Below are 11,494 nucleotides of genomic sequence, written 5' to 3'. Positions count from 1 at the left end.
ATCCCTGAGCTGAGTGAGGACTGAGCTTGCCTGGATCCACCCATACCTGCCTGGACCCTGCAACCCCAAAACAGCATCTCCTGCTCAGTCACTCTGGGGACAGTGAATTCACCAACGCAGGGGGGTCCCCTCTCCTCATGAGCCACCCCTGGAGGGTTCCAACCCCACTGCACACAGAGAGGTGTGGAAAAGAGAGAAGGATGTTTAAAATCACAAAACAGTTTGGATTGGAAGGGACTTTTAAGCTCATCCTGTTCCATCCCCTGCCATGGGCAGCTGATCTGAGCAACCTTCTCCTTGACAGGGAAACTGCTGCCCAGGGTGAACTATAAATACAAAGATAATTTTAATTAATTTATTTATTTCTTTACACATAACTGAAAGTGATGTTACAGTACATAAGTTATTTACAACTGTGCAGTAATGTGTTGCAAAATAAATTATCTAGAAGGCAGCAAAAGTACATTGTTAATGTATATAAAAACTGTACAGCATTTATGGGATACAATTTTTCTTTATATGAGTATTGGCTCTGTAGTGTTTTCAAGTTATGTTCTCAGAAAGAGAAACGAAATGCCCAAGATTAAAGGAAAAAATATATAAACCACGTGGATTTTACTCCATTAAAAACACAGTTGGCAAAGTCCTTTCTCTGCGTCGCCGTCTCCCCGGCCGTGCCGCGCCGCGCCGGCGGCTCCTCTGCCCGTCCCCAGCGGCTGCTGCGGGGCCACCGGCACATCCCGGAGCTGTCCCGCTCCGGAGCCGCCGCCGCCCACCTCGGACACTGTCCTTTTGTTTCTAATTGGTTTGCTTTTTTTTTTTTTTGTGTAATTTTTTTTTGTAGTATTTTTTTTGGTTTTTTGTTTTTTTTTTTTAGACATACCCATGATGGAACGAGAAACTCAAACACCCCCCTCCCTCCCCCCATGGTTTCCTCCTGCAGCTTCTCCGAGAGGAGACCCGCGCGCCCGGTGGAAAACAGAGAGCTGGAAATCACGGTGTTCACAAGTACATGGTTCACGTGGTTGCTGGCCCCGCTCAGCAGCTTCTGCAACACACCCACGGTGTCCTTGGCCTCGTCCCTCCGCGCCTCGGCCAGTCCCGGGGCCGCCGAGCGCCCGCTGCCCGCGCTGCCCGGAGCCTCCCGCCGCGGGCGCCGGCGGAAGGAGCTGCGCCCGCCCGCTGCCCCGCGGGGCCGCGGCAGTCCGGCAGCGAGGGACACGTCGTGAAGAAAGTGCAATTATTTTTCTTATTGTTTTGTTTTCTGCCGATAGCTGCTTCCTCCTCCTCTGACCAGGGATTCATCAGCAAGCGGTTAAGGGTGAATGTGAGCTCGACCGCCCGACCTCGGAGCGCTCCCGTCCTTGCCAGTGTTCAGAGATGTCTCCTGGGTTGGAACTGTCATGCCGGCAAGAGCACAAAGTCATCGTTCACGTCGACCATTGGCACATAGAACGAGGGCACCTCGTTCACGCAGAGGGATTTGTGCCCCGCGGGGTCCAGCTCCTGCACCTTCAGCTGCCACTCCATCCTCTGCACCGCGTTCAGGGCAGCTGCTTCGTGTTGCTGTCGCATGAGCAGGCATGTCTGGATAGGGAAACAACAACGGGCGTGAGGGCTGAGTGGCAGGCAGAGGCAGGGGACATGCAGCCACCGTGGGCACGGTGTTCAATGCAGCAAGGGGTGCCACACACAGGATTTGGAATCTCTGCTGAGCCCAGCTCCAGAAGGAGCTGAGGCAAACCCCAAAGTTTGGGTTTGAAAGGCTCGTCAGCACTCCAGAGCATCCATCCCATGCAACGCTGCCCTGACAATCTCTGCACACCCACTCTGTGCTGGAAACCACTAAGGCAGCTCCCGGGCTCCAGCCCCAGGCAGAACCCTCCTGGAATGGCCCTGCTGGAGCACGGGGCTCCCACAGCTCTCACCTTCATCCGGTCGTACTTGTCATCCACGTCCTGCAGCCAGGAAATGAACTGTCGCGCGTTGAAACGGTCTCTGACCGATTTGTTTTCATCTCCCTAAGGACGGGACAGCAAAGGGAGGGACATGGGATTAGTTTTGTACTTAAGCAGCTACAGGTCTCACAGGCCATATTCATAGGGGCACACACTCCTCAGAACTGCAGTGCCTGCAGGGAGGGAGATGGACACCACTGCTGCCAGCTGCTCCTGCAGCCCTTTCCAGGGGTCCAGCCTCAGGTGGGGATGCACCCACGTGCACATACTCCCTGTTTCTCCTTGCTTTGCAGGGAGTCTGTCCATGTCAGCCCATCACAGCACCTGCACCTCTCTGACTCCTTCAACTGACGCCAGGATAGCAGCAGCACAGACACTTGGCTGGGAAATGCTGAGGGATAAATCAGAGCTCCTGGATCAATACACAGCTCGCTAATAAATCCCAGGATGCTGTCCCTGCCCAGGATCCCTCCTGCAATGCAGCAGTGTAATGTTTCTCTTCCCTTCCTTCCACAGGGAGAAACATCTCAGAGTGTAGTAAAGGAAACCTTTCCAGTGTGCAGATATCCTGACCAAGAAGGATGGAGGGTCCCAAGTCTCACTGATAAAGCTGAGCCACCTCTGCTCCTAACAGACATGAACTCCCCGCATCCCATGTTCAATTAGATAATTAGACAAATGATGTTCCAAGTCACAGAATAATTTGGCTTGGAAGGGACCTTAAAGCCCATCTCATTCCACCCCCTGCCACGGGACACCTTCCACTATTCCAGGTTGCTCCAAAATGCATCCAACCAGATCTTGGACACTTCCATGGATAGAGCAGCCACAGCTGCTCTGGGCACCCTGTGCCAGGGCCTCCCCACCCTCACAGGGAAGGATTCCTTCCCAATATCCCGTCTAACCCTGCCCTCAGGGGGAGGTGACACCTGTGTGCCATGGTGGGTGACCTGAGCAAGGAGAACCTTAGTAACTCCTGCCTCCATGCTTCCCTCCATCCCTCCAGAAAAGCCCATCTCCCTCAGGGTCTTGCAGAGCCCCTGAGACACTTCCTCACCGCTGAGGCAGGCACTGACCTGATTTTCCAGAGGCATGTTGTACACCTCGGAGTCCAGCAGCATGGTGCAGGCACTGAAGGGCACGGCCTGGTTGGCAATGGTCCTCGCTGCCCGGCAGTGCACCCTCAGGATCTCCTGCTCGCAGGAGACGATGAGCTTCTCCTGAGGAAGAGCAGAGCAGTGAGTGTGGCAGCCCGAGCCTCGCCAGCAGGGGGAACTGGGGGCCTGCCCCCCAGCTGGAGTGTCCTTACCCGCTCTATGCTGTGCTGCAGCCGCAGCTTGCCCCGCACGGCCTCCTGCTGCTTGAAGAGCTCCTTGAGCGGCTCCGCCAGCGACGGCGGCGGCGCGATCTGCGGGCACAGGCAGGGGTCAGAGCAGGACCTCTGAGGGGCACAGCCCGGGGCTGCGCCCTGAAATGTGTGCTGGGAGGGAGGGAGGGAGGGACATCCCAGGGGCGCCTGGGGAGCTCTGCCAGGGACAAGGTCCTGCCAGTGCTCAGACTGAGGGTGAGGACTTGGCAAGAACAACCAGAGCCTGACCCGCACTCGTGCTGCGGGACAGGGTGTGCAGCAAGGAATGGAGCCTGGTCACACTGACCCTTCTCCTCCAGCCTGGAGCCCAGATTTACCACCTGCAGCACCACGTTTATTCATGCATTTGTATTAGCGAGGCTGCTCCTGCAGCACAGCAGCGAAATGCTGATCCCAGTGCCAAGTCAAAAGCAGAGCTTGGGAAAACGATGGCAGGAGTTAAGAGCCACCTTTTTCCCATGTTCCAGGTTCATCATCCTGTTACTACGTTGCTGCAAGAGCAGTTTCACCTCCCAGCCTCAAATCTAGTAGATTCTTACAAACTTTGCTCTAAAGCCTGACCAAACCTCAGGTCCCTCAGCACAGCCCAAGGTCTTCTTTGCAGAAATGCAGCAACTCAGGGGCTGCATTTACCACACAGCCAGGCACTCACCCAGGTTCAGGTTTGGTGTCATATTCCAAAGGCAGGTTGGGGCACACTGGCACTGCAAGGTGGTGACAGGGCATGGGGGACAACTTGGATGTGTGTGTAACAGTGAGTTCCTGAGGCTAAGGAGAGAGGTGACTCACCACTGGAATATGAAGCTTGCTCAGGGGTTTGCCATCCAACAGGTAGGAGCCTGTGTAGGTGACATACTCGGCGTAGCACTGCGGAGCTTGGGGAGTAATGTAGCACAGGATTTTCCGCTTCTCCTCAATCTTCTTCCTGATCTGGAGGTACTCGAAGTAGGGGTTGGACCTGTCACTGTGGTAAGGTTCGATGTCGTCCAGTTTGATGGCATCGACGATAGCTGCCAGTGTCTGCTGGATCATCTCCCTCGTCTGCTGCGTGGACGTGTTGATCTGCTGCTGCAGCTGCTGGTTGGAGCGCTGGAAGCGGCGCTTCCGCGGGTGCTGAGCCTGGGAATCGTCCTCCTCCGTGATGCGGCCTTTGGCACGCGTGACGGGCGCAGAGACGGGAGGAAATTCCTTCTCGGACGCGGCGGCGTTCTGCTTGTTTTGGTTGGCGAGCATCTGAGCCCGGTTCCTGGTAATCCGCTGAGGAATCTCTTCTATTTTGGGTGGTTTGGGAGCTTCTGCTACTGGTTTTTGTACTGGTTCCACAATTTCTGCTTGAGCGCTGCTGGGAGGCGCGTCAGCCGGGGGTGGCGGGGCCTGGCTCCCACCACGGGCTGTGGCAGTGTCCTGTGCAATGCCAGCCTCGGAGCTGGCCACGGGCACAGGGCAGGGCTGGGAGCTGCCCTCTGCCACCCCGCCAGCCGACGACAGCTCCTCGTGCACAGCCTCCACCTCTTTGCTCTCCTGCGTGGGCTCGGACGGGGTCTGCTGGAACACCTGCGCTTCCGAGTCCTCCGCTGCCTTCTCCTCAGCTGCGTTCAGCGTTTCTGAGGTGGATTCTTGCGCGGCCACCTCTGGTTTCTGCTCCTCTGCTGGTGGCTCTGTGTCCGTGGGCAGGGTGGCCGCTGCCTGGCTGGCCGGCGGCTCCTCGGGCTCAGCGGACGCCATCACGGACGCGCCGCCTTTGATGATCCCAGCGCTCGCTTCTGGAGCTGCTGCTGGGCTTTCCTCCACTGCTTCCGCCTCGGTCATCTCCGTCTCTGCAACGTCCTTCGGCTGCAGTGGCAGCTCTGGGAGCGAGAAGGGGCCAAGGTCCAATTCATCCTCGGTGTTGGTGAAGGGGTCTGGCCACGTCACCGCCTCCTCTGCATTTGCAGGTGCTGCGTTGTTGTTTTCCAAATAGTTGTTTTCTGGTGCAGCAACGACTTCGGCCTGAGGTTCTGCTGGCACACATGGAGGCTCTGGAGGGATCTCTGGTGCTTCTTCTGGAAGAGGCTTGCAGTTGTTGAAGAAGGTGTCTAACCTAGTAGGGGACATGTATGGAGCTTGCTCTTCAGCATTTGCAATTTCTGCTGGAACTGCTTCCTCAGCATCCTCCTTGACTTCCTCCAGCCTGGGTTCAGACACTGACAGAGGGTATGAGATGGGAGAAACAGGGTAGGAAGTCTCTGTGGGAATGAAGGCTACCGGCGCAGGATGAATTGGCTCTAAGGAACAGAGTGGAGGTTTAGGGGACTCGGAAAACCTCTGGGGAGATTTCATCAGAAGCTCCGAGCCCATGGACCAGGTGACAGAGTGCTCTGCGGGGTTGCCCATGAGGCTGGGAGGAATGGTGGTGTCTGGGTTTCGGGAAGGAGGGTTATCCCAGTCTATGTTGTTTTGTTCAGGCATTCCCGAACTAAAATGGTTTTCCTCGATGGGTGGTAGGTAGGTGGATTCTGGTGGCATGATGGAGGCAGTGGCTTGCTGCTCCTCTGTGGTATCCAAGGGCATGCCGATGTCGGGGGGAAGAGCACTTTCCACTGAAGGAGCCAGCAACTCATCCCTGTGCGAAGGGGAGGATTTTGCTTGTAAACCAGAAAAGACACTTTCAGGAGACTGGGCGACCCCGCTGACAGCTCCCGGTGCGCAGTGCAAAGCTTCCACTTTGGGTGAGGAAACTCCATAATCCGGGGAGTAATACCCAGGAGACAAACACTGGAACTTCTCAGCAGGAACAGAGGGAAGGGGAACTTTCTCCTCCATTAAATGCTGCACAGGAGAGTCATAATTTGATGTTGCTGGGACACTTTGCTGCCTGAAAAACTTATCTCCAACGCTGAATTCCTCTTCGGGCGCCCTCCTGATGTCCACTGAGATGGAACGGTAGAGGTTTGAGGAGGGTATGGTGCGAGTCGGGGTCTGACTGGGGTTCTCGGGGAGCCCGCTGGAAACGTTGCTGTATCTGTCGAAGAAGGAAGGAGAGCAGGCGTTCATGGACATGGTGGAGATGGGCAGCGAGTGCTGAGAGTCCGCACACTCGAACATCAGGTCCGTGTAGTCCTCGTTGCTGCACGATGGAGTCCTGGGAGTCTGCATCACCTCCTCGTAGCTCGGGCAGGACACGACGGATGCCGGGGTCGGGACGCCCGTGGGCCGGTTCTGATCTGGCCTCGGAGATGCTGGCAGGATCTCCTTCAGCTGAGGACCCGTGATCCAGTCCTTGGAGTCTGTCCCCACAGCAGGCTGTGCCTTGTTTTCCGGTGACAGAATAGGAGTCAGGGGACCCAACTCTTTGAGTTTCTTGTCCTTGAGCTGCGTGTCCAGTGTTAGTGGCTTCTTGGCTGGCAGATCCAGGCTCCTCTTGCGCACATCCTCTGAGCTTTTAAGTTTGTCCTTTAACTTGGGGTCTCCGGACCTGTGCCGCATTTTCTCCATTTGCTTCATTCTCTCCTTGTGCCTTTTGTGGCGTTCCTCGATCTCCAGGTCTTTCTGGCTCAGCATCCTCTCAAAGCTGGTCATCATCAAATCACCATCTCCCAGAAGTTTCTCCCTTGGCCTGGCATCCTTCTTGCCGCTGTCTTTGGAAAGGGTTATTTTTTCATTCCCATTGCTTATTTTTATGGACTCTGATTTGTCTTTGTCTTGATTCTCCTTAAGCTTCTCCTTCAGTTTGGTTTCGCCAAATTTGAGGTTGTCCTCCTTGGATTTATCTTTAAAGGTGGTAACTTGAGGCCCGTCCTTATCTTTGAGTGTTGACTTTGGCTCATCTTTGTGATGTTTAAAGAAGCCATCTGTGTGTTTGTCCCTATGCTTTTCCTTTTCCTCCTTCCATTTTTCCTTGTGTTTATCCCGCTTCTTTTTCTCTTTAGCTGTGCTGATGGTGCTGGAACCATAAGTCTTTTCTTTCTCCGCCTTCTTTGACAGCTCTCTTTCAGAATCATTTTTATCCTTCTTTTCAGAAAATAAGTAATCAATGCTCTTCTCTGGTTCCTCATCAGCGTCTGCCTTCATGTTGTAGGAAGAGCCAAAAGCCTCCCCATCCACAGAGAAATCCTTTTCATAATGAGTGGAATCCTTTCTGCTGCTGGAGTCCTTGAATTCTTCTGATTTTTCCTTTTTCTCTGTCTTTTCTTTCTTTGCTTTTTCCTTCTCATGGCTTTTCTTTGAGGAAGATGAGGAATGTCGGTGCCTCTCCTTCTCCTTGAGCTTGTCCTGAAGGCAGGGTAAAGGGAGAGAGTCCTTAAACTTTTCTTCAGCGGCGTCGGTCAGAGAGAGGTTAGAAGACTCAAAGAGGCTGGTGAGCCCTGGCTCCTGCCCTCTGTCTGTGAAGCTGTCAGAGGAGATCTCGCTGATTTTGTCATTGGAGTCATCCCTGTAGTCATTCAGAGCCTCCTCCTCCAGTTTCTCCAGCAGGCTCTTCTCTGACTCCCCTCCTTTTGAAGACTTCTTCTCTTTGGAATGCTCCTTGTCTGGCTTCTCCTTATGTTTGCTTTTCACCTTGTCGTCGCTGGTGTGTTTCTTCTCAACCTTTTCTGGGAGCTTTTGCTTGTTTTTCTTCTCCTGAGTTGAATCTATGGACATTCTTTCCTTCCTGTCCTTGTACTTCTCACTGGAGTCTTTATCTTTCTTCTCTTTGTGCTTCTCAAAGGAACTCTTCTCCTTCTTCTCCTTCCCCCCTTCCGATGTTCCTTTGTCCTTTTTCTTCTCCTTGGACTCCTTGTCCTTCTGCTTCTCCGAGTGCTGCCGGTCGGACGAGTACTTGCGGTGCTTGTCGGGGTACAGCTCCTTCTCGGCCGCCGCGCCGTCGTCCTTGTCCTGCAGGCTGTCCAGGCGATGCACCTCGCTGCCGGCCGCGTCGCCCACCTTGAACCCGCTCAGGCTGTAATCGTCCCTCTCGTCCTCGCTCTCATCCGTGAAGATGTCGGCGATGCTGTACCAGCTCTTCTCCTTGCCTTTCTTCTCATCCTTCTTCTCGGAGAAGTCGTCTCTGTCTGTGGAAAAGTTTTTCTCTTTCTTCTCCTTCACCTGGTCGAAGGAACTCTTCCTCTCTTTGTCTTTGCTGTGAAGATCCTTGTATTTCTCCTTAGTTTCTTTTTTCTCTTTGAAACTCTTCTCTAGTTCTTTGTCCTTCAGGATTTTCTCTGGAGCAGCTTTTTCATTTTTCTCCTTGTCTCCTTCTTTGGATTTTTCCTTGTATTTTTCTGGCTTCACCTTTTCTTTTTTTTCTTTATCAGGAGCATCTTTCTTCTCCTTTTCCTTCCCGGAATGGTGCCTCTCCCAGCTCTCCAGGGTTTTGCCACTGAACTCAGGGTCAGACTTATCCTTGAAGAATGTTTCACAGCCGTACTCCTTGAAGTCATCTCGATAGGGCTCCTCCTGCTTCGTCTTGGGATCTTTTCGCTCTTTAGAGCCGTCAGAGGAATCTTTTCTGTCTTTGTTGGTTTCACCTGTGTCTTTTTCTTTCCTTTCCTTGCCAGTCTCCACAGAATCCTTCCTTTTCTTATCCTTTTCAGGCAAATAACTGGGAGTAACTTTGTGCCTGTCTGTTTGGTCCTTTTTCTTCTCAGAGCTTTTCTCCACATAATCCCGCTCCTTTTTCTTTAAGAAAGTGTCCTTTTCATTCCTCTTCTCGTTGTATTCCTTCTTGTCTTTCATTTTATTTTCCTTTTTCTTGTCTTTAATTTCCTCTTTCACAGGTTCTATGATTAGCTTGGCCACGGTGTCATTTTTAATCTCCCTGAAATCCGTTATTGGAGAATCCCAGCTGTCCTCACCCTTGAAATCGAAGGATGAATCAGAGGACAAATCTGAAAACCACCTCTCCTGCTGATCGTCCGAAAGGCTGAACTTTGTGTCCTCGCTTTCGGCAAACTGAGTTTTGTTATTAAACTCATCAAACCCAGACTCGTCCCTGTAAAGTTTTTCTTTTTTGCATTTTTCCTTCTCTTCCTTGAAGGATTTTTCTTTCTCTAGTTTAGAAACCTTCTCCTCCTTCAGCTCATTCTTCTTCTCAGATTTGGACTGTTTGTCCTTTGACTTCTTCTTTCTCTCCTCCTTGTGTATTCTCAGCTTCTCCTCCTTGGGAGATTTCTCCTTGACAGGTTTCTCTTTTTCTGATTTACTCAATCCTTCTCTGAAGGATTTGCTCAGGTCTTTACTACCATCTTTGATTTTTCTTAATGATTTCTCCTCTTTTGAGGATTTTCCAGTCTCATCTTTAAACAACCACTCCTTCTCCTCAGCTTTACCTTTGGGGAGCTTTTCCTCCTTCTTACCATGTTCCCTATCGTGCTTTAACACTTTCAACTTGTTTTCAACTGGATTTTCTGTCTCTACTATCAAGCCTTTCTCAGGCTTTTGTTTAGAGTCCTCAAACTCAAAAGAAAATGTTTTGATTATTTTAATGTCTTGGCTGATGGGACACTGTCCCTTCTCCTTGTTTTTATGTTTGTGTTTTGTTTTATGCTTTTTAACAACCTTCCCCTCCTTGTCCAGCTTTGGAATTGCTCCATCCACATTGCTATGGAATGAATTCTTTTTCTCAGAAACAGTGTTGTGGGGGGTGTTTTTCTTTTTGTGCTCTGGTTTCTTCCTGACTGGCTTTAGTGACTCTAAGCTCGAGTCCTCGGACGAGTAGTCTGACTCGCTCGTCAGCCTCGTCCTGGTGGAGTCCGATAGGGAACTGACGTCTGACCAAGCTGGAGAAGAGATGGTTTTCCAATTGTCCGTCCTCCAGTGCTTGGAGTGCTGTTCTGTAAGACTGGGATTATGTTTCTGGGATGCTAAACTCCCATGTGAAGAGGTCGATGAGGCAGACAGAGAGTTAAACAAGGAGGATTCCTTTAGCACTAGCCTTGAGTCCTTTACACAGCTAGAGCTCTGTAGAGAGTCTCTATCATCCTCCTCACTCTCCACGTTTTCACTCTCTGATTCAGAGGAACAAAACTTGTCATTTTTTTTGCCAAACCGAACCTCTTTGCTTTTTGTCTCCTTCTTCCGCTTCTTTTTTACTTTGCTTTTCTCCTTGGGCGCCTTGGCGCTGGCGGGCTCCCGGATTTTGCTGCTGGGCAATATGGAGTGGGTGGAGAGGCGCAGCTTCTCCCCCGTGCCCACGGCCACGCTGGTCTCCTCCTCGTCCGAGCTGTCCGACAGGATGCGGTGGGCAGCTTTCTTTGGTGTAATTGTGTTATTTTTAGTATAAGTTTTCACTTCCATTTTGGGTATGGAAATGAAACTGTTTGCTTTAGTCTCTTTCCTGTAATCCTTTTTCAGCAAATGTTTGTCATCGACCGGTGGGACCCGGTCCTGCTCATCGTCCTCATCGAATTCATACTCATCCTTCACCGGGGTGATGGTTTTGGGGGGCTCCTGGGCCTTGGGCTTGTGCTTCAAACCCTTCTCAAACTCTGAGTCTGTGTTATTGCCATCAACGGAGCTGGAGGGAGCGAAGGAAGGGGCATCCTCCTCTTCTGAGGTCTCTGCAGAGAGAGAACAGCGTGTTAAGGACTGCCACGGGCTCTGGGGAGGGAACATCACTGGTCTCCTGCACACACCAACCCCTGCAAACAGCCCTGACGCCCTTTGGCCTCACCCAGCCTTTGCAAGGTGGCAGCCAACAGCTTGGGAGATCTTTTTGGAAGGAAGCTCCTCCAGCTCCAACCTGCAGGGGATATTCCTAAAAATAACATCCTGGGTGTATCATGAGAACTTTGGAACAGGGTTACGACTGCACACAGTGTAGGTCAAGGCTCTCCAAAAGACTGAAAACTCTAACTTGCACTAATTAAAACCTGCAGAGTGTCCCACAATGGTGGCACTGGAGGAAGAGGCTCTAGGAGGGACAGCCTGGAAGCAGAAACTGAAACATCAGTGCTGGGACAGCTGAACAACAGGAACACAGGGCTGGCACGCAAACCTCCTCCTCTCCACTGGAATTACCCACCTTCCAAAGTAAGATGGCCATTTACCTGCAACTGGCTTGCCATCCTACATCTGCACCAGGGAAGTAGTTGCCATCCAACTGCACCAGGGAAGTAATTTCAATGCTGGCTTCCAGGGCAAACAGCCCCAAAGCTAAAGCTGGAGGTTATGTTGTCTGAATTTGGGTTACAGCTACAGGTGGGCTCCT

General features: G+C 52.1%; 1 protein-coding gene across 2 annotated transcripts in view; it reads right to left on the bottom strand.

The window, feature by feature from the left end:
- Positions 1-341: 341 nt before the first annotated feature.
- Positions 342-11,494, bottom strand: part of ANKRD11 (ankyrin repeat domain containing 11) — a 128,024-nt gene continuing 116,871 nt past the window's right edge. For both annotated transcript variants that reach the window (XM_064387138.1, XM_064387139.1), the window contains exons 9-13: positions 4,117-10,844; positions 3,268-3,366; positions 3,035-3,178; positions 1,929-2,021; positions 342-1,587 (exon numbers count right to left, since the gene is read on the bottom strand). In XM_064387138.1, coding sequence (XP_064243208.1) covers positions 1,402-1,587; positions 1,929-2,021; positions 3,035-3,178; positions 3,268-3,366; positions 4,117-10,844 — 7,250 coding nt within the window. In that variant the 3' untranslated portion in view covers positions 342-1,401. The remainder of the gene's footprint in view (positions 1,588-1,928; positions 2,022-3,034; positions 3,179-3,267; positions 3,367-4,116; positions 10,845-11,494) is intronic.

This window comes from Passer domesticus, chromosome 12 (genome assembly GCF_036417665.1).
Source record: "Passer domesticus isolate bPasDom1 chromosome 12, bPasDom1.hap1, whole genome shotgun sequence".
Classification (NCBI taxonomy): domain Eukaryota; kingdom Metazoa; phylum Chordata; class Aves; order Passeriformes; family Passeridae; genus Passer; species Passer domesticus.
Note: the sequence above shows the minus strand (reverse complement) of the source record. Positions and strands in the feature narration are given on the sequence as shown.